This window comes from Callospermophilus lateralis, chromosome 7, assembly GCF_048772815.1.
Source record: "Callospermophilus lateralis isolate mCalLat2 chromosome 7, mCalLat2.hap1, whole genome shotgun sequence".
Taxonomy (NCBI): domain Eukaryota; kingdom Metazoa; phylum Chordata; class Mammalia; order Rodentia; family Sciuridae; genus Callospermophilus; species Callospermophilus lateralis.
The window spans coordinates 138,709,470-138,732,088 of NC_135311.1; the positions used below are offsets into that span (position 1 = coordinate 138,709,470).

General features: G+C 58.3%; 1 protein-coding gene across 1 annotated transcript; it reads right to left on the minus strand.

Annotated features, from left to right (window-relative positions):
- Positions 1–232: 232 nt before the first annotated feature.
- On the minus strand, positions 233–17,443 carry Slc45a1 (solute carrier family 45 member 1). The gene is made up of 9 exons (XM_077110093.1): positions 17,354–17,443; positions 12,746–13,166; positions 12,140–12,232; positions 11,542–11,766; positions 7,956–8,692; positions 5,307–5,460; positions 3,762–3,938; positions 2,504–2,709; positions 233–499 (listed from the first exon to the last, which is right to left on the minus strand). The coding sequence occupies exons 2-9, from the start codon at positions 13,140–13,142 to the stop codon at positions 233–235; spliced, it is 2,256 nt and encodes a 751-aa protein (XP_076966208.1). The 5' UTR covers positions 13,143–13,166; positions 17,354–17,443.
- Positions 17,444–22,619: the final 5,176 nt, after the last annotated feature.

The following is a 22,619-nucleotide window of genomic DNA, read 5'->3' on the forward strand; positions in this document are numbered from 1 at the left end:
CCCCCCCGCCCCCCGCCCCCTAGTCCCCAGGAGAGTGGCCCAGGTCCTGGTAACCTCTCACCCTCAGAGAGCCACTAGAAACTGCAGCTTTGCTGCTGTCATTTATTGTTGGACCACATATTTACACCCCCACAGGAAGCCTGCCCCGTGCTCCCGGGCCCTTGGTGTCTAGTGGCCAGCCCACTGCAGACGTCCAGGCCCAGGCAGGAAGCCCAAAGCCGAGCCCTGGGTGTCAGGCGTTCAGCAGGAGGGGCCGGTGCTCCTCATCCACCGAATCACTGGGAGGAATCTCGTAAATGACAAACAGGGAGGAGTACAAGCAGCCCAGGAAGGACACCAGGCTGGAGAAATACATCACGCCGTTGGCGCTGCCCACAGCCGAGGTCAGGGGCCCCAGGACCAGGGAGACCAGGATCTGGGCCAGGAAGTACTGGCAGCTTAGCAAAGAGATGTCCACGCCCATGCCCCGCCTCGTGCCGTCCGCTCCGGACCCTGCAAACTGACCGGAGAGGGACGCATCAGCCAGACCCGCCCCAGCCAGCCACACAGGGCGGTGACGAGGCCCCGCGCCTGCTCCGCAGCAGCCTCATGTTTTTCAGGCCGAAGTGCTCAGGGCTGAGCCAGGGCTTGATGACATCTGTATGTGGAGGGATGGCGACCGGGAACAGGACAAGTACTAATGGGTGGAGGGCTGAGTTCCCACAAGCCAAGCAAGCCCCCTGCTCTCCCCAGGAAGGACCACTGCCCAGCCCCATGGCCACTCTGCCTGCGCCCCCTTCATCTTCCTCGGCCTGCCTGAACATGCCCTAAGATGTCCCTTGTGGTCTTTGGCCTTGGTCTGGAGGTCCCCAAGGCCGCAACTTGGAGGTGCCCTTCCCCCTCCCTGCCCACCTTAGCACTGTACCTGGGGAGGTGAGAGGTGGACTTTGAGGAGTAGAGCAGGAGAGGTAGTGGGGCCGCACACTTGCGGGCAGCACAGGCCACCAACAGCCACCTGTGTGCCAGATGGATGCCTCCCCATTGGTCAGGGGTGGGTGACATTATAGACAGCATCCATGCACCGATGGGCAACTCTGGGACGACGGACAAGGCACGTCAAGGTGCTCTGTGATCAGCACCACTGTGTCCTGGGGAAGGCTTGAGTTCCCTGGGCTACACCTGTCTTTGCAAAGAAGGTCCTCTGGGTGCTGGGTTGGACTCCAGCCAGACAGGAGCCCCCTGGAGGCTGTGGCCACGCAGGCTCCGCATCCACGCAGGCTCAGCGTCCACGCAACTGTGACTGAATCCCATCAGGGCAACCCCTGACCCTGGTGCCCCTGTCTGAGAGGAAGGGCAGTCCTTTGCCCAAAATTGGTACATGGTTTACTCCAGTGAAGGGGGCTCAGAGCTCCAGGGGCCTGACAAGGGGACAGGGCTGTCATGCCCAGCTCATGTGGCGTGACTAGGCTGACGGGGAGCTGTCGCAGCCACCACCCGAAGACACCAGCTCCCCTCTGTGGTTTCTGGGAGCCCCATACGGGGGGATTTCACTCTTCGTAAACAGCACTGTGCTTGGGGCGGCCCTGGCTGAACTTGTCAGAAACCTCAAAACCCTTAAAACAAACCAGGGCTGGGCCAGAGACTGGGGCCCCAAATTAAAGGGGCGTCAGGAACTAGTGAGCAGGTAGTATTTTTAATGCAGTATTGAAAATTTTCAAAGTTACTGCAAAAACAAAAAAATACCATGGTGGGAGCGTCATGCGGCCATAAAAGAGGGTGACACAGCAACTCCTGCTACACCCGGGGGAGCCCAGACCATCGACTTGGAACGCCGACCAGGGTGGTCTTGGAGGCCAGAGGACTGATGGCACAGGGTTTCTTTGAGGGTGACACGTGTTCTAGGTTGGCTGTGGTGGTGGGCACACAGTTCTGTGGGGATTTTAAAAACCACTGGGTGTGACACCTCAGCCCTGCCCAAATAAGCCAGCAGCCGCCCCCACGAGACGGCTCAGGCTGCCCTCGTCCCCCTGGCTTCAAACACCAGCACGGGTCGGCCTGGCCACGATCCCCAGCTGGTCTGTGTTGAAGATGTCGACACCTTGTTCTGCACGGGCTTTGGACATCAGTTCTGATTTTTAGAAATCCTGCATCACCTGCCACTGGTCCTGGGGGGCTAGCTCTGGGCACTCGGCTCTCCTCCCGTGAGCCCAATGGTGAACTGCTGTGTAAACGGGGGACCCGGAAGCCTGATGAAGGGGACGGGGGGGGGGGGGCGGCGATCTCCCTGACCCAGGGTCCTTGCACAGAGTGTGGGTCATGTGGAGGCCCCTGCTAAGAAAGCAAGGGACGGCTCACGGGGCGGTGCAACCTGGGTGGGTCATGGAGGCCGAGCACACTGGGAAGGACTCCCTCCCACCGCCAGTGTCTGGATGGTCTCCATTTTCAAGCAATGTCCCTGCAGATCGTGTACCCATCCCGGGGCCATTTCCCAGGCAGCATAGCCAAGAAGCAAAGAAGCACTTACCTTCTTGCTCTGGTAGTAGTCGCAGAGGAGCGAGTAGGGCAGCGTGCACAGGGTGGAGAACAGGACCCCGTAGGTTATGCAAAGGGACAAGACCACGTAGAGGTTCCTGGAGAGCGTGGCCAGCCCGGTGCCCAAGCCGAAGGCGAGATAGGCGATGAAGTAGAGGGTGCGGACGCTCAGACACTCCTCCAGCTTCTCCAGGATGGCTGCGGGTGGGAGAGGGTGAGCGGCCACCGTGTGCTGGCCCCACAGACCACGTCCTGCACCACCGCCAGGGCTGAGCTGAGGTGCTGGAGAAGGGACCCCATGTAGCTGGCCACCTGGCCCCAACCAGAAAGCACTCATTGGGGGCTTCCCAGGGCAGGACTGTCACATGGTCGGCAGCAGACCCCTGGGGCTTCTGCAGGGGAAGGGGTCTCTGGGCGGAATCACAGCAGAGACTCAGGGACTCGGGCTGGAGCTGAGTCTGCGTGTGCGTGGATGTTCTTCCTTGCTGTCTCTTTCCTACAACGGGGACAGCAACAGCCCATCCCCTGGCTGGTCACCATCTTTATGACTGCCACAAGGTACCCAGAGATGGCACGACAACGTGGGTCTGTTTTATTTAAACAGCTGAGGCCACCTGGCTATGGGGCACCCAACACCCCGGTTGCAGCCCAGAGACTTGCAAGTGAGATTTATCCATTTTCTGGGCCGGGAACGGAACCCTGGCCATTTAGCTACAGACCATTGAAGGCAGCTTCCGAGCCAAGAGGGCACAGATCTTGGCTAAAGAGCTGGGGTGACCTGTGTGTGGCCTTTTGCAGACAGGAGCCGACCCTAAGAGAACACTTCCGGTGGCCACTGCAGCCAGGCCCCACAGCGTGGGCACTGTCCTCGACTCAATCAACATGCCACCCAGTCCCAGGGCTCACCCATCAGTGTCCCCTGCCCACCCCACAGGTTCCTTGATGCAGCCCCACCGCCCCTCCATCTGCTGCCCCTCAGAAGGATGTGGGTCTGGGCAGCACAGCCCTGGGGCGGCCAGGCCTATCCCAGGTCTCCACTTGGCCCTTGGCCTTGGGTTTAGTCAGGGCTAGCCGGGCACCTGTCCCCTCGGGCTGCCCGCAGGTTGGCCTCTACCCCGCCAGTGCCCAGGACAGTATGGCCTGCAGGTCCAGCAGTTACTGAGGGACTGAAAAGAGACAGCGTGTGCCACCCGCCCCGCGCCCCGAGTTTGGATTTCGTGTCTGCCCTGGGGAAGTGGGCGGCCGCCTACCTGAGTAGAGGGCCGCGCTGAAGGCGTAGATGCACATGCCCCAGCAGCCCATGGTCACGCCGCTATTGTACTTCTGATACTCTTCTGACGTGTGCGGGGCCTTGGGGTCCCCTTGGAACACCACCTCGCCCATGAAATCCGTGTAGAAGAGCAACATCCCCTCAAAGGAGAGCCAGCCTGGGAGGAGGAGAGAGGGCCGTGACCCTGGATTGCAGAAGCTGCGGCCCAACTCTTTAACCAGGCCGTTCTTACTGATGACAAAAGACACAAGTGATTTTTGTTGTGTCTTGTTTGGTCCCAGGGATTGAACCACTGAGCCACATCCTCAGCCCCTCCACATTTATTAAATTATTATTTTGACATCGGGTCTCATTAAGTTGCTTAGGAACTTGCTAAATTGCTGAGGCTGGCCTTGAACTTGTGATCCTTCTGCCCCAGCCTCCGGAGCCGCTGGGATTACAGGCGTGCACCACCGCGGCTGGCAAAACAAGCAATTTTTATAGACTCAAGAATTACAGAAGAAGCACCCCATAGCTTCACCCCCAGAGACAACCTCTGTTAAAGCTCTGTAGGAGTCCCTGTGGCCTCGAAGGTCAGATGAATGTGTATCTTTATAACACAAACAAGTCGATGCCATGGGTGCTCCGGCTACTGGGAGAAACACATTAGGAAGCACAAATGGTGACAGGGACCCCCTGTGCTTCATCACCAATAGAACTTAAGAGCTCTGTCCCTCTGACTCCGTGTCACCCCTTCTTTGTGGGGGAAGGTGGTGTTTACTGGGTCTCTCGAACCCTAAGAAATTTCCACAACTTCCTAAATCTTCAAATACTGTGAGACAGACTCATTTTAATGCCATAAGATGCTTCACAGCATGACCACGCTGTGACATACTCAGCACCCCCAACTGCTGGACACTCTGTCCCCTGGCCAGTTTTCAGCTATTGCAAGCCATGCTGGGCAAAAGGGCTCATGCACATACACTTGATGCCATCTTTGGCTGCATAGGACACCCAGTGAGGTCACTGCGACAAAGTCATGGACACTCTTATGATTCCTGCCCATGACCAGATGGCCTTCTAGAAGGTCTGGTGATCCATGTCCCATCCTCAAGCTCCTAATCACCCTCAGATGCCCAACAACTCAACAGCAAAGAGACACCAAACAGAATAAAAGGCGAGTCCACGGTCGCTCCAAGGTCAAGCCCTGTGGGTTTAAGAGCATCCTGGGTGGACCAGGCTGATGCAGCAGGCGGAGGGCAGAGGAGGACACTGTGGGAAGGTGGGGCCCGTCGTTTCACTATGAGTTGTCCCAGAGCTTTTGGGAATAAGGATTTGGCTCTGTGGAGACCCAGGTGTCCAGCCCTGCCCTGGGGAAGTAGTGTGACCCAAACACCATGTTTGATGGGGACCTCGCAAGGCAGCACCCTGGAGAAAAGCCCCCTGCTCTGCCCTTGCTGTCGACGGTGGGCTAATGAGGGAAGAGCCTCCTGGGAAGGGGCAGAGAGGCTCTGGCCGGGGGGCCCTCTCGGGGCCCAGAACTCACCCAGGAAGTGGTTGACGCAGAGGTTGCGCAGCGCCTTGGGCATGTGGCAGATGGTGGAGCAGAGGCCGCCCAGCGACAGAGGCCGCTCCGAGTGCTCGCTGGAGCCCGTCAGCTGGCTCTCGTACTTCACGCCGTTGAGCAGGATGTTTGCTACCTATAACGGAGCCGCAGAAGCCTGGGTCAGTGGGCCAGCCCCGGGTACAGGGCACGAACCAAGCACCAGCCACCAGAGGAGGGAACTCAAGGCCCGCAGTTGCCCACAGTGTGCCGCAGCATGCCAGCTCTGTGCCACATGGTGGGGGGGTTAAGCCCCGGGAAGACACGGAGTCCACATAACATGGATCTGTTCAACCCAGGACAGCGCCAGGTCTTTCTTTTCTAGGAGGCCCATTACTTCAAGGCGATGGGGACACCTGTTCCGAACCCTCTCTGCACAGCTGGGAGTCCCCCACCTGAGCACAGGGCGGGCACATCACATTGCCCCCAGCCCCAGCCTTCAACGGGGACTTGCTGTGCGGCTAAGGTGCCCCCTGTCCACACGAGGGAGACGGAAGGAATGGGGGACAGTTTCTTTCTGGGACCCAAGATCGATCCTCCTGGGGGGCATCTGCTCACTGACTCCGCCTGCTCCTCCCTGCCTGGTTTGGGGGCACAGACTTCAGCCAGGAGAACTGATCATTCTGAACTTGAACCGATTTGAGAGTAAAGACACTGCTCTGGACGGGCCCCACCTTCCCACAGTGTCCTCCTCTGCCCTCTGCCTGCAGGTGTTGTCTGCGCCCAGCGGTTGCAGTGGGGAAAGGACCTGGGGCGTCCACACCACTGGTTCCCAGGGGCCACGTTGACAGAGCCTGTCCCCCACACCTGCCCGAGGAAGACTGCAACTTATACCGTGTCCCAACTTAAGCCTGGATGTGTTTATTTTAGCTCATGATTTTTATTCTCCTCAAAGAGCTGGGGCATCAACGGCAATGGATTCAGGAGAGAAGGGATTTCAACAGGAGTTTCAAGCGCACCCAAGGAACTGTGCTTAGAAGCCACGCTCAACCTGGAGAGACAGGTAGGAGGCCCCGGCATTGACAAAAGACTGGCTTCGTCACTCTGAAGTCACCAGAGATGAGGGTGACAGCAACCAGGAAATCCCTTGCTTTGGCCAAACGCAGGCCTTCCTGACTCTGGAGAGCTTTGGGCCTTCAAACCATTTCCATGCAAGGGCTCAAATGGTGCTCCCAATGCTGCCCACACTGCCCACAGGGAGGACTTGGCCAGGACCTGCCCCTGCCTCTGCAGGGCTCTTCCCCCAGATGGGACGATGACCGAGCCAGCCAGCAACGGGCTTTAAGGCCCAAGAGCCATAATGCAGCAGAGGAAGCCCGGAGAGTCCCAGTCAGGCCCAAGCATTTCACTGGGAGGAGAGAGTGGGCAGCCCCCTCGGGGTGTGTCCAGTTAACTACTGACTAAGCCAGGGAAGCCTTCCTGGGATCAGGGAAGGGACCTGGGCTCCTGGGGGAAGCTGCCTGAGAAACCAATGGCCCTGGTCCCATGTGGAGCCAGACGGGGTCGAGTCGGCCTGGATTCCCTTCAGGCCCCGTGGCCTGAGCAAGCTCCTCACAGGGCCGCGCCCAGCCCACCTGGCCCAGTGCAGGTTAGAGGGTTTCACAGGACTCAAGTCCACAAACCCCAAGTTCCTGACCTCTCCTCCCATAACGCCCAAGGCCAGTGGGCCACTGGCAGCCCTGTGTCCACTTAAATAAGAGAATTCCCTCCCTTGGCTTGGAGTAGCCTCCTCAGGGTCATGGTCATAGATTCTTTGTTGTACCAGGGACTGAACCCAGGGGTGCTTAACCACCGAACCACATCCCCAGCCTTTTAAAATCTCGAAACAGGGTCTTGCTAAGTTGCTGAGGCTGGCTCTGAGCTTGAGATCCTCCTATCTCAGCACCCCCAGCCGCTGAGATTACAGGTGTGCACCACCAGGGTTAGGATCGTGGATTCTGAAAGTCGGTAAAACCTCACGTCTCACTTGGTGGGCTTGAGGCCAATCCAACATATACTCAAGGCAACCTAAACCACCTTCTGGAACATTCCGTGCCTTCACAGACGATGTCATGGCCCTGGAGAGTCCAGAGCTTCTGCAACCCCTGGTGGCTAGCTAGCACGAGACCCGGGGAGAGATGAGCGCTGCAGTCGGTGAGTCTCCGAGCCCTGTTTGATACTCCAGGTCGTCCTGTCTGGAGACTCAGCCTGTGGGTACCACATTCACGTGGCACAGATGGGCTGGGGGCTGGGCTTGAGGGAAACCGCCAGGAAACCAGCAGAAGACACCCTGTGCTCATGCACCAGAGGGACGTCCTCCTGCGTGGCCTCTGCACAAACCCAGCCGTGTGTGTAACTCGCAGCCTGGGAAGCCACCTGGCAGTGGGGACCCGGCGGTCTCACATGGACTCCCGTCAGGCTGGGGTTCATGCAGCAACATGCGAAGTGAAGGTGGGAAACTTGGAGGCTCCTCCGCGCAGACAGGAGGACCTGGGAAACCCGCCTGGCCGGACGGGAAGCTCTTTCCAAATCAGCTCCCCTTCCTGTCATCTAACTGCTGAGGGGGACCCCCCACCGCCACCGGACCCCTGGCTTCCCACTGCTGGCTTTCACCTGTTGGCTGAAGGTCACGTTCCTTCTCCTGCTGGTTTCGGGGCCGCCTCCTCCGGCTGCATCCGGCAGAGCCAACGTCTGGGGTCTCTTCAGAATCCCGGAGGCCCTGGGCTTGGGGGTGTCCAGGGAGCCCACCCTCAGCACGTCCCTGTCTGAGCCGGAAGTCAGGGCACCCTCCCTCCTCTCCAGCAGTCCCCGGTCCTGGTGGTAGAAGCCGTCGGGGGCCCGGGGGAAGCTGACACTGATGGCCTGCCTGGGGACGCTGCCAGGGAGGGCCAGGTAGTTGTCGTGGCCTCCTGTGAAGCAGTCGATGAGGACGCTGTCGATGTTGGAGGTGCCAAAGGAAGAGGCGAACTCGTTAATGCCCGTCAGGGAGCTGTCCCTGCTGATGAAGCTGCCGTACTTGGGCGTGAGGGGGCTGGGCGGGGAGATGGGGCTGGAGAAGCTGGCGTACAAGCTGGTGGCCTGGGCGGGCAGGGCGTCGCCGGCCCCCTCCTCCCACAGCAGGGGGGGCGAGGGGGGCAGCGGGAGGCTGGGGCTCTTCATGGCCGTCCGCTTCTCACCCAGGGGCCGCAGGGGCCTCTCTGGGATGCTGATCAGGGTCAGCACGGTGGTGATGCTCAGGGTGACCGCGGTGAAGATGTAGATGACGCGCAGCTGGCCCCCAAGGGCTCTCCCGAAGCCAGTTCTGTCCCAGTGGATTCCCCCGACCACGTATCCGAACCCTCCTCCGAGACCTGGGGAGAGAAAGGGGGCTTTGGTGCCTTCCTGCCAGTGGCAAGGGAGACCCTAAGGATGGGGTCCCATTTCTTGGGACACTGAAATAGCACCGTCTGTCCCAAACACCCAGATGTGGCATTGTCAGGTGGCTCCTCAGGGACACTCCCCCCTCTGCCTGCTGGGGTCACCTGCCTGGTGGCATCCTGGGGCCTGGCTCCAGAGCGGGCAGCACATGGCCCCTGCCCTCCTGCTGCCCCACTCATCACGAGCTGTTAGGGTGACAAAGTGGATGTCGCCAGGTCACGCCTTCCCCTCAAGCCCCCTCTGGCCTCAGAGTCATGGGAGGCTGGCACAGACGAGTTGGCTCAGGCGCTCCCTGACCGTGTCCTTGCACATGGTCACCATGAGGAAAGTCACCTGTCACGGCCCCACCTCTCCTCCACCTGGCTCTCAGGATCTTCCAGCACAGGAAAACAGAGGGGTGTGGGGGTCTCAGTCCAGGGCCCAGGGCACTGGCCAGATGGCCACCAGCATGAAGATGTGAGCCAGGCCACGGCGGGGGTGGGGTGGAGGGGTACAGTGGCAGCGGCGGCGGCAGCAGAGACCTCCAGAGGTGCAGGTTCCTGCAGCTGGGCTCTGTGCCTCTGTGCGTCTGAGCCCAAGAGCAAGAGCAAGGGACGCCGCCCCGGCCCCAGCACCCCGCCCTCCACTGTTAGTTTATTTTGTTTTGAGCTCAGCTGTATTTTGAACCATCTCCTGGCTGGGAGGAGGGTTCCCTTGGTTTCTTCCAGCTCGTGATCTGGAACATGGCTTCTTGGGGTCTGGCCTCATTACCTGTAAGTGTGAACTCCCGTGCTCAGCCCTGCACACGTGCTAGGAGCCACACGCCACGGAGCTGAGCTCTTCCATTTGCCTCCCTCTGACTTTCACATTCCAGGTCGGGTTCTCCATCCCTCCTCTGCCTCTGTCTTGCTTTTTGCCCTTCTTTGGAATTTCGTTATTCTCCCTTATTTATTTATTTTTGGTACCTGGGATGGAACCCAGAGGTGTTCTATCACTGAGCCACATCCCCAGCCCTTTCTATTTCCTATTTTGAGACAGGGTCTTACCAAGTCGCTTAGGGCCTTGCTAAGTTGCCGAGGCTGGTTTTGAACCTGTGATCCTCCTGCCTCCACCTCCTGAGCCGCTGGGATCACAGGTGTGCACCACCAGCCCCGCTGATGCCCACATGCTGCTTGAATGACTGAGCGGCCTGCTTGGTCACTGTGTTAGGGCCCAGGAAGTCTTCAGGGGTGCAGACATGGGCAACCAGCGACGATGCTGACTCCTGACATCTACTGCTGTCCAGGGCAACCGCCGCAGGGGTCAGCACCTCCCTCCTGACGCCCAGAGGAAGGGTTTCCTGCTCTAGCGCTGAGCGTGCGGAGGCTGGTGCCCGTGCACACTCTCGGGCCTCCCTGGCTGTGGGTGTGTTCTCGTGGACTCACAGACTCACTGAAGCACCGCCCGTCGGGGTTCTGCAGTCATCGAGGATGTGCACAGAACCGTGAGGTCAGAGCTGCGGTGCAGCGGGTGTCCTCACCTCTGGGTGGGCCCACACCCGTGGACAGTGTCTCTTGCATTCGGCGCCACAGGTTTTGCATTTTTGTGATTTATTTTTTCCCTGCTGTTGCTCTGTTTAAAACAGGCCCCAAGAGGACTGCTGAAGAGCGGCCCGGTGTCCCCAGGTGATCATGAGTGTTTGTGCGTGCGTCACAGGGCTGTTGGCCCCAAGTTCAATGTGAGTGAGTCAGCGCTGGAATAGAGCGTCTTGAAACAGAAACATGAAAAACTAGGTTACGTACGTGTTGACCGATTTGATGAAAATATTGTGAGGGGAAGCTCACAGGAATCCAGCCCTGTACTCCTCCCGGGAGCAAGGATCCAGTATTGCTAATTCAGCGTTTGCGTTGACTTTGTAAGAACACAGCTGCTGCAAATCACGAGAAGGGACCGCCATGTGTGCTTATGTGTCTACATTTAAATGCCCAGATACATTCCGCCCTCCGTATCCACTGGTTCCACATCCTCAGATTCAAAATATTCAGAAAATTATTGTGTCTGTCCTCAACATGAATAAACCTCTTTTCATCATTCTCTAAATGATGCAGTGTAACAGCTATTTACCTACCACCTACATTGTGTAAAATACTATCAGCAACTGAGAGAAGATTAAAGTTGATGGGGAGATATGCAGAAGTTATATGTAAACATTGTGCCTTTTTATTTTATTTTTTTGCTCTACTGGGGATTGAACCTAGGGGCTTGCACAGGCCAGGGCTGAGCTACATCCCAGCCCTTACTGTGCTGGTTATACAAAGGACCTGAGCAGCAGTGGATCTGGGTATGGCAGGGGTTCCTGGGACCTCTGAGGAGGACTGGAGATATGGATCTACACACACAGGCGTGTCACCATGGTATGTTACTTGGATACGTGTTGTTTGAGATATATCATTTTCGTTTCTTTCTTTTTTCTTTTTTTAGTACCAGGGATTGAATCCAGAAGCACTTAACCACTGAGCCACATCCCCACCCCTTTTTATTTCTAGAGACAGGAGCCTGCTAAGTTGCTTAGGGCCTTGCTAAGTTGCTGATGGTGGCCTTCAACTTGAGATTCTCCTGCCTCAGCCTCCCGAGCTGCTGGGATTACAGACATGTGCCACTGCTCCCCACCCCCACCGCCAGATACATATTTTCAGTCACTTAAATGCTTAGCCTATATTTGAATTTCCCCAACTTATTTTGAAATTGAGGAGTGAAGAAGGGCCCCCGAGTGTACAGGCTCACCCAGGTTTCTGCAGGCTCCGCGCAGTCAAGGGGCACTCACCCGCCAGGAGGGCATGGATGTTGAGGCCTCTGTCCTGGTCCACTGGGCTGCACACGTCCATCATGTAGGCGTGGCTGGGGTTGTCCGCCGAGTCTGCACTGAAGTCCATCAGCACCACCCCGCACACGGTCAGGAGGATCCCCCACTTGTGATTGGTGGCCGTGTCGGCCAAGGCAGTGCCGATGTCCCTGCCATTTAGCAAGAGCGAGAGGCCCAGCAGCGCCCCTGGAAAGAGACACAAAGTCACCCAGAGAAAACACCCACCAGCTCTGTCCCTGTAGCTCACTATCTAAGCCCAGAGTCCTAGGAGAACTTTCAAAAATCAAACTTCAAGCAGAGCTGGTGGGACGGGCCAGCTGCAGACTCAGGTGACTTTGCCCCTGGTCAGGTGTGAGCAGCAGAGCTGGAATGAGGTGACAGTGACTTATCCTCGGGGTTGACTGAATCAGGGTCGGGGCTCTCGGCGGCCACGCCTCTGAGGGCCAGGAGCCACTAGGGACTGTGTTGGCAGAGACTTTTTACAGGTTCTCCTAGAGGGAAGCTGCTGGGCTTCTTGTTTGGTTCTGGTGTCATTTTATTTCATGCCAAGACCACAGACCTAGAGCCAGGACAAGAATGAAAGGACGTCTCCTTCCCAACCTTGAGGTACAACGGTCACTCCAGGCACCCAGCAGAGGCTGCAGCAGGAATCCTGAAACAGAGCAGGCCAGTGTCATCGCTGCCCGCCCCCCCGGGGACCTAGGGACACCGGGATGGCCGGTCACATTCCTGCACTCAAATGTCCCCAAAGAGTCAGAGGGTGGAGCCCAGAGGAGGCCACAGAACCCTAGCTACAACTGGAAGACAGAAAAACCCCGGGAATCGCTCAGAATGTCCTTAAAATTTCCACTGGGGATCCAAGAAGTTCTTGGGCCACACAGACCCGAATGCCACCCGCATTCTCGCTTGGATTCTCTGATGATAGCTTGGTCCAAAAGGGCATAGTTCTTGGGGTTGACTAATTCCTGTTCTAGTGTCTGATTTAGATGAAGGAACTTAAAATGTGGGCCGTGATCAGCTACATCGGCCTTCTACAGCCCCAGACTAATGAGAGGAACGTAATTCTTGCTCTCCCTTTGGAACCTCAAGCTACTTGAACCAAGGCTTCCGGAAGCTTCCAGAGGTTTCCAGAGGCCAGGTGCCATCAGGGCTGGCTGGGGCTCACCGAGGATGGGGCTGATGAACCACACCAGGCTGTACAGCTGGTCGGGCAGGCCCATCTGGAGGAGCACGGGGGTCACGTAGGCGGTCTCCATGGCATAGCTGAACTCAATACCAAAGAGGATACAGCCGTTGAACAGCAGCTCACGGAAGGACCTCTGGGGGTGCAGGTCCCCAAAGTCCACTAGCTCAATGGGACACGGAGTGTTGGGGGGTGGGGGCGGAGAGGGACGGATGCACTTCCTCCTCTTGGGGTGTCGCTTGAAATTGTTGGCGCGGTGGCTGATGTGACGAGTCACAGACCCCGAGTAGCCAGAGATCTGAGACCTCCAGACGTCCTGAGGCGCCAAGCCGGGGAAGAGGGCCTCTCCCGGAGGGGTGCCGCTTACGGGGGGGATCATGGTAGGCAGGGCTGGTGGGCGTCCCTGTGGGGAAAGCCCATGGGGCACGACGGTTACTTCATGGGGCCTCGATTACAGGAGTCCACTTTCCGCGTGGCCCCTGTGGCTCTCTCCCCACCCACTGGTCCTTTGCACGCGGGAGAATCTGAGTCCACACTGAGCACCCCCATTTTACCCCGACCAGCAGAGCCGCCTGCCCAGGAGGATGGGGCAGGCCCCGGATCCTGTGGGTGAGCTCAGCCGCCTGGGAGACAAAGCCTGAGCCCCAGTCCTCAGGTCCCCGCATGAGACCCCACGGCTCCGCCAGGACAGTCGCGTCAAGACCCTCCTGCGGAGGTGAGAGCAGCCAACGGCTTGGTGGCTACCTGAAGGCCCCGTGGGAAGCCTGACCCATGGCCCACTTCCAGGGGACCAGAGATGGGCAGACCAGCCCAGGACAGGAGCCACCTGCGGACACTCTGAGTGGGGGGACAGCCTTCTTTCATAGGACGGAGAGTCACAGTGTGCCCTTCTGCTCCCTAGCCCTTGTATTCAGTCCCTGTAGGAGGCCAGGGGCCTCTCACTCCAAGCGGCTGGACCAGCGAACACAGCCATGTCCTTTCCGCATCAACTCGTCAGTCAGGAGAACTGTCAGTCAAGTCTGGAGACTTCTATTCAGGGGTTCAAATGCTCTCGAAGGAGGAGGGCTGGGGTGCCGCTCCGTGGTAGAGCACCTGCCTGGCGTGTGTGAGCCCTGGGTTGGATCCCTAGCACCTCAAAAAATAAAGGACCGTGGAGGGGTGAGAGGTAGACGCCCATCTTTGATTTGTTCGTGTTGAGAACAATTTCCACAGTGTCCACGAGGTAGGGAGGGAATCGGCACCCCCAACTCCCACCTCTGTCCTCCGGCCGGCCCAGGGGAGTACAATCTGCACTACACAGAGACCCTCTCCTGAGCATCCAGATGCTGTTCACTGTTTTGAAATGAATCTAGATTTTACAAATTAAAGGAATGGACTCCTATGGCTGACGTGTGTTTCAGCTGGTGTCCACTTTCCTAAACACAGGGAGAAGGCTACCGAGATCAGAGGGAGAGACAGGTATGGACATCAGAATGAGTCCTAAGGCCCCAGGTGGTCTCTCTGAAAAGCAGGGGACCTCATTTCCTTTGAAGTTCTTCCTGAGAAGTAGCCCCCAACCCAGACAGCTTTCCCGACCTTGGTAGGTTTCTTGATGACAATGTTTGTCACTTACCAAGACATTACAGGCCTTCTTCCAAAATCAGTTTTAAGTTTCAGAAAGAAGGCCCTTATTTTTGACATTAATGTGACTATACCACTTCCCATCACCCTACGCTAGTGGACAACTTCTTTATGAGTCACTCTGAAGTTCCTCTCCCCAGATTTATATCAACACACTCAGGGATCACCTTTCTTCCCTTCAGAAGACATCAGTGGTGGGTGTGATTGGACCTAGAGACACCAGGATTCAGAACACTGAGCTAATCCAATGACCCAGCCACCCTTTCACCCATCCATCCATCCATCCATCCTATACCCATTCACCTACCAACTCATCTCTCCATCCATTCATCCACCAACCATCCACCCATTCATCCCTTCTTCCCTACATCCCTCTATTCATCCATCAATCCATTCAATACCCACCCACTCATCTATCCATCCATCCATCCACCCATCCATCCATCCTCCCTTCCATTCATCTGTTTATCCACCCACCCAACCCTTCACACATGCACCTGCCTGTCCCTCCATCCACCTACCCACTCATTCAACCTTCCGAACATCCGATTATCCAGCCATTCACCCGTCCACTGCATCTGACTGAGCGCTGACACTGAGGATAACTGAGGTCACAGAGATAAAACACAGACCCCGCTCTTGTCCTGAGTTAGGTAAAAAAGCACAGAGAAGGATCCCTAAACGGGGGACTCGTTCACGGGGAGGAGATCAACTGCTGGGCACAATGGGGTATGGTGAGAAGGAAGCCATTAGCTAGCGACGAGGGGCCGTGAAGTCTGCAAAGAGAAGGGATTTTGCACTGAGGTGGCTGGGAGTGACATGGCCAGAAACTGGCTCCACTCTGATCTCTATAAATGACTCATCTTGTGACCTTAGAAAAATGCCAGGCTGTCCTACAAAACAAGAAGAGAGGGCACTAAGAACTTCGCGTAGGCAAGCAATACTTCATTTAAAACTTAACTTATGACGACTGACTTAAGATCAAGGTGTCCTGAAGGCTCAGCTGACTGTGTTCCTCATGGTCTGGTTTGGGTCTTCTGTGCCAGAGTTTTTCCCCATAAACAGAACTTAGCTGCCTGTGCTTGATCTGGGGATGGGGAACCGAGGTCCCACTTGGGGAGAATTTCCCTTTAAACAGCAGGTGGAAGAAGTACCTCTCCACCCAACTCACAACGGACTGTGGAGACAGCCCACTTCTCCACCTGCTCCAGATGATGGCGCCATCCCCAGCTTTAGCCCAAGGCCAGCAGCCCGACCAGATAAACCCGCCAGCACCTAACAGAGTCACCCCGAACTTGGAAAGTCTTCCCTAAGCGTTGCTCCTGTTTAAATTTGAGGTTGTTACCATTCTTTGTGGGTGTTACCATTTTTATTTTAAAATATATATTTAATGAAAGCTGTTCATAAAAGTTTATCCTAAGAAGAATTTTTAAACCCCCCCACCCCCTTTTTAATTTTTTGGTACCGGGGATTGAAACCAGGGGTGCTTAACCACTGAGCCACATCCTCAACCCTTTTTATTTTTTATCTTGACACAGCGTCTCTCTCAGTTGCTTTGGGCCTCACTAAGTTGCTAAGGCTGGCCTTGAACTTGTGATCCTCCTACCTCAGCTTCCTGGGTCACTGGGATAATTCTTGGCCTGCACCACTGCACACTGCTAAAAATTCATTTTTGAATGTTACTATAAAATGAGTGAAAATGCAATTTAAAATAATGAAATAGAATTTTATCACAATAACACAAACATCCACCTTACGATCTTTAGGCCACTCATGACCATTTGTCCAGTCAGAAGAAAATGCATGATATCCCTGAACTCCCCAAATGTTAGACATCAGCCCACTGAGATTCCAGATACAGAGGGTGGTTAATAAGGAATCCCTCAAACTGTTATGAGGAGTTTAAGTGGCACGGGGTTAATAAAAATAAGTAACATCCACTGGGTGTGGTGGCCCATGCCTCTAACTCCAGTGACCCAGGAGGCTGAGGCAGGAGGAGAGCAAGTTCAAAGCCAGCCTCAGCAACTGAGCAGAACCCTGTCTTAAAAATAAACAAGGCTGGAGGGCTGGGGCTGGGCTCAGGGGCAGAGCGCTTGCCTAGCACGTGTGAGGCACTGGGTCCATCCTTGGCACCACATAAAAATAAGCAAATAAAGGCATTCCGTCCATCAATGACTACAAAAACATAAGGGGGGTGGGCGGGGATGAGGCTCAGTGGTTAAGGACCCCTCGGTCCAGTCCTCAGTACCCACCCTCCAAAAAGCAATGCCCATGTAAGTTAGACCCTTGGAGTCATCCCACTGTGAGCCCCAACCCTTTCCCCCCATTTCCCTCCTCTTCTCTGTAGGAAAATGGGCTCCCACCCTGGGCCTGGGGCCCTTGCCCCCCGCCCCTCTTCCTGCGGCTCTTTCAGGTGCTGGGGTCCGCGCAGGCCGGCGGGACCCTGCGGACGGGGACCCTGCCGACCGGTGCTGGGCAGCCCCTGAGCTGACCCGTTCCCCACTGTCCAGCTCCAGCAGTGGGCCGCTGCCTGGGCGCCTGTCCCTGAGCCTGGCCAAGAGCTCATTGGACCGGCGGCTGGGCACCTGACCCGGGTCCCCGCGGGGCCAGCTCCTGGCACCTGGCACCTGCGAGGCCGCGGGTGTCTGGGGGGTTGGTGACTCAGACACAGGGGGCAGGTGTCCTGGTCAGCACCGGTGGCCAGGCCCGGCCGGGGGAGGTCCAGGCCCCGCCGAGCGCGACACCTGCCCAGGTGGCAGGACAGGCCTCGGCTGGAGACCGCCACCAGCCCCGGCAAGTCCCGGCCCCTGCTCCCGCGAGGGCGGAACGAGCCTGTCGCCACGCTGCCCCCTGCGCCGGGCCTGCGGTCCCCGCGGCGCCTGGCCACGTCGGGCAGAACAAAGGTGCGGCGGCGGGCGGCGGGGCCGAGGCGCGCCCGGGACAGAGCCGCGGCGCGGGCGGGCGCGGTACCTGGGGTCAGACGGGGGGCATCCCTCTCCGCGGCTGGGCTCCTGGCCGCCCGGGCGCAGCGCGGGTCCCCGCCCGGCCGCCCCCGGCCCGCGGCGGCTGCAGCATCACCCCGCGGGGCGGGGCCGTGACGTCACGGCTGCATCCCGCCGCCCGCGGCCGCAGAGCGTCCTTAAAGCGCCCGGCGGCTGCGCCCGCGCCGGCCCTCGGGCCCGGGTCCGCACCCGCGCCCCAACCGGGCGGCGCGGCGCCCCTGGAGTCGGCTTCGCCGCGGGGTGGGTGTGAGGGCGGGCGCCGGGGTCCCAGGACACCTTCCCGGCCTGGGAGGGCACGTGGATTTTTTTTTTTCCTCTTCTTCTGATTTTAAAATAAATCCACACATTTTCCGGTTTTCACGGATAAATAAAGATCGTAAATAAATACCGTGGCCCCCGGACAATGCCCGCTGCACTGCACGGACTCGGCGGCCGGGACTGGCACCGCATTCACTTAACCCGTCAGGTGCCCACGGCTGTGCCAGGCCCTGTCCTAGGCGCCGGGGCTGACTCAGCAGGAAGGGGGGGTAAGAAGTCCCGTCCTGCGGGGGACATTCAGAGATGAGGAATGTGTCCTCGAAGTTAGCGAGTCCCTCCAGGACAGGAGGACTGGGGTGGGGACAGCTGCTGTGGTGACTGGTGACTGTGGGGACAACGTGCTGTGCACCTGGGAACTACTGAGAGGAATCAAGTGTTCTCATCACAAAAAGGACAAAACCGCGTGTGTCAATCAGCTTGATCCAGCGACTCCATAGTGTGGATATGCACATCCAGATGTCAGGATGTGTCACCAAAATAAAATGTCGGCTTGTTCATCAATTAAAAACTTTTTTTTTTTTTTTTTTTTAAAAGATAACTCACCACAGAAAGGAATTAGGGTGCAGAGGGCTGGGAAAGGGAGGGCGTGGTTTAAACTGAGCTGTCAGCGAGTCCTCACCTGACACTGGAGGACAGGTGTGACGCAGGCCACTAACATGGAGGGGAGGTCCTGCCGGCAGAGGGCAGAGCCAGGGCAAAGGCCCTGGGGTGGGAGTGAGGGGGGCTAATCAGATGACCATACACCAGGTAGTTCTGCAGCTTGCAGTGAAATCACTGCCGAGGAATTGCTGCCGAGGGACATTTTACAGTGGGGGGGACTTGACTCTGTGGGGCTGGTTGAGGGCCCTTGAAGAAGTGTCACTTGAGGGGCACACTAAAGACTGAATAGGGACAGCAGCAGATTCCAGGTAGAGGGGCAGGTGCAGAGCTGCTGGGAGAGGGTGGTGAGCACAGAGCCGAGGGAGCCAGGGGGGAGGCAGAGGCCCTGGGGAGGTGGGGGCTGGGGATCAAAACCCAGGGCCTGGCACATGCGGGCGAAGTGCTCTGCCACTGGACCACGTCCCTGTTGTCCTGTCGAAGGGCCAGAAGCCGCCCTGGGGCTCCCATGGCACACATCCTGTTCCTACTTCAAAAAGGTCATGTGCTCAAAGTGGAGGCTGTTGGGGACCAGGTGGCTGTGCCAGGTGGGGGCTGCAGAGTGGCCGGGTGGGCGAGGACCAGATGGGGGGGCGGGGGGGCTGTCTGGGTGTTTAGGAAGCAGAACCAACGGGACCTGGTGGTAGGTCCACGGTGAGGGGCGAAGAGAGGGAGGCGCCAACCCGACACCCAGTGAAGGAAGATGGCGGCTCGAGAGCAGGGGGCTGAGAGCTGTGAGAGCCACGGCACGGGGGGCCTGAGTCAGAGGGGCCTCCGAGGCAGACACCGACATGGCCTTGAAGACTCTGCTGCCCGGGGGCCAGCTGATGGTGGCCCACAGAGGAGACCGGGCAGAGGCCCAGGGGAGCCAAACGGAAGGTGCCTGAGTCTGGCCCGGCCACGAAGAAGCCACGGCCCAGAGCTGGTCCCAGCCAATTCCACCCTGAAAGGAGGAGCAGTGGACAGTGAGCGCGGCTTTCCAGTTCTGCATTCACACGTTTAGATAGCGGGCAGCTCACAGCAGCACTGATGGGCCTCAGCACCTCAAGGCTACTTCTTGCTCAGGTGGCCCTCCAGGGTCCCTGATGGGCGGAGTGCACAGGCTCCTGGTGGCCAGGGAGGAGCAGGCAGGGCAGGAGGCTGGTGCCATCCACACTCCCGTGGGTGACAGGGCCACACGCAGCCACAGGGAGGCTGGGAGATGAGGCCCCTGTGCCCAGGTGAGGGCCCAGCTTCCTAGCTCTTGAGGGGAGAGGGGGGGGCTGCAGGGAGAAGGAGGCCGTGGGAGGGAGGGAGGGAGGGAGGGAGGCTGTGGGAGGGAGGGAGGGAGGCCGTGGGAGGGAGGCCGTGGGAGGGAGGGAGGCAGGAGGCTAAGCACACCAAGGAAGCAGGCCAGTGTCTAGCTCCTGCCTCTCACAGCAGGGTTTGCAGTAAGAGAAGGGCTGGATGAAGGCATGCTGGAAAGGAAATTCCTTTGGCCTTTTTTAACCTTCCAAGTCCGGAACCTTCCGTTTTTAACTCTTTCAAGGATAGATGAGAGTGGTCTCTCCCTTGCATGGAGGAGGCCTCCCCTGTCCTGCTGATGGGTCTGGACTGGAGCCCAGAGTTGAGGGGGGGCGGGAGGCTGACCCCGTGGGTGACCTTAGCCTTAATGTGGGAAGGACAGTCAGGCCAGGAGGTCAGGGTCTCGTTGGCAGAGAGGGGTCTCAGGGGCCTGGCAGAGTCCCGCCAATTCCCTATCAGAACCCCAGGCAAGCAGGGAGGGTCTCTCAAATCGCAGAGGCCCCCAGTGTACCAGGGGACCCCACCAACCTGCAGGTCCCAAGAACCCCTGGTCACTCTCCCTGCTGCATCCTGGAGACTGGGACACAGCTTCACCCTAGAGACCAAGTCAGACCCCAGGAACCTGCGCAGACCTGCTGGGCCCGACGTTCAGGCCCAGGGCCGGATGGGCTGCTCACTGCCTTCCCCGGGTGTCCACCAGATGGTGGAAGAGGCCCGCCTCTCCTCGGCTGCACCGGCCTCCGACACCAGAGGGAAGCATTCTCGGACCTTTTGGGTCTGAAGCTGGGGTTTCTTTGGACTGTGAAGCTTTTTCTGCAAGCCACGGGTGCCTGGGCTTTTGTGAGTGACATTGCTTCCAAGAGCAGATCTCACGCCAGGGCTTGGGCTGAAGGTCCTCAGTGCCTGCGCCTCACGCGCTCCTGGTAACTGAGGCCTGGGTGTCCTCCCCACCAGACGTGGGGAGGGGTGGGCCGTGCCACCACCAGGGATGGAGCAGGCATTCGAACCCAGGACCGCAGGGCAGAGGCCTGCGTCCTCTGGTGTGGTGACCAAGAGCCAACGTGCCAGGCTTCCCGTAAGAACGGGGTGGTTCACACACTCAGGCTGTGCCCGTTTATGGATACCTGCTCTCCCGGGGCAGGGGGGGTGGGAGATGGGGCTGGGGTGGACTAAATCAAGTGGGCCTCAGCCTCCCCAGGCAGGGGAGGTTCCAGAACCCAGGCAGTGGAGCCCGGAGTGGCTGGCACCTGGCGTGGGGACTCCTCGTCTGTGGGCTGGGGTAGGGCCTCACGGGGAGGCAGCGATGCCAGGTGAAACAGGGTCCACTTGGATTGGCGATCAGTGAACAGATGGTCTGTAGGCGTACGTGGGCTCCAGGCCACGCTGCGCATGGCCCCATCTGGGGACACTAGGGGGCAGCTCCTGGAACCAGGCGGAGGCAGCGTCCAGGAGCCTAGGTCCTCCAGGACCATGGATCTCCATGGGGACCCCCCTCCCAGGCTGCACAGCTTTCCAGCGCCCGGAGCACACCGTCTGCCAGTCCTCCCGGAATGTGCTCCTCACCCGAGAGAAAGATCAGCCTCACCACGCAGGGACCAGTCCCAGCGCCCTGCCACCTGTGTGTGTGTGTGTGTGTGTGTGTGTGGGGGGGGGGGGGGCCTGAATCTAGGGGTGTATGTTTACCACTAAACTACACTCTCAGCCCTTTCTGTTTTTTATTTTCTCCGGCTGGCCTTGAACTTGGGATCCTCCTGCCTCGGCCTCCTGAATCACTTGGATCACAGTGTCTGGCTTTGTAAGGTCTTGCTTTTTGGCCCACAGACAGCCAGCCTCTTGCTGTGTCCTCACCTGGTGGAAGGGAGATCTTCGGGTCTCATTTGTAAGGGTGATAATCCTCTTCATGAGGGCTGCACCCTCGCGACCTGATCACCCTACAAGGTCACATCTCCAGATCCCTCACTTTGGGGACTGTGTTCCAGCCACGATTTGGGGAAAGCACAAACTCTCGGCTCCCAGCACCTTCTAATCTGCCCCTGGAGGAGGGGATTTGGCATCTGCTTACTGTCAGCTGAGGGTTGTCCTGGGGGTGCTCAGAGCCGGGTTTTGCAGGTGCCTCTTTGGTGGCTGTCCCAGCCAGCTCAGGCTACCACAGCACCGTACCAGGGAGCCGGGTTTAGGCAACACAAATCCATTTCTCACGGTTCTGGAGCTGGATGTCCAGGACCAGGGCCGGCATGGCTGGGCTCTGGTGAGGGCTCTCTTCCTGGCTTGTCAGATGGCTGCCTCCTTGCTGGGTCCTCACCTGGCAGAAAGGAGAGACTCTTGTCCTCAGTGGACACTAACCCTGTCAGATTAGAGCCCTGCCCTGTCACCTCACCTAACCTGAATGGCTTCCATAAAGGCCCCGTCTGCAGTGCGGCGACACTGGGGGGCGGGCTTCAACACAGGATTCGGGGCACACGGTTCCGTCTATAACCAAAGGTGCTGGCGGAAGTCTGGGAGCTTGAGACGGGAATCTGCTGGCCCTGCTGCCCAGCCCCTGCAGGCCCCGCTGGGGCAGAAGAGCCAGTGCTGCCACATTGCGCGCTGTGAGCCACTGCTTCCCCCACCAGGAAAGTCCCTCTGCCCAACGAGGCGCCTGCGCCCAGCAGTGCCCAGGTGATGCTCAGATTCAAACTCCTGCCTCCTGGTGCCAGCAGCCCCGAGGAGCCGTGTGCCACCGTGGCCCCACCCCACTCCAGGACTTGCTTCAGCCCCCCCCCCTTCCCCCGCCGTTATTAGCTTCATGTAATGGAACCCGAGTGGGCATTCTGCCGTCTGGCTTCTTCATCCCTCTCTTGGTTCTGAGGTACCTGTGTCCGTGTTGTGTGCCGAGAGGTGTGTTCCCGAGGTGAACAGGGCTTAGATGGAGGTACCCGTCTGTTGGCAGGCACCGGGCGTCCCTCCTTCGAGTTACGACCCACAGCCTCGGTGGAGCTCTGCCCGTGCCTTTGGTG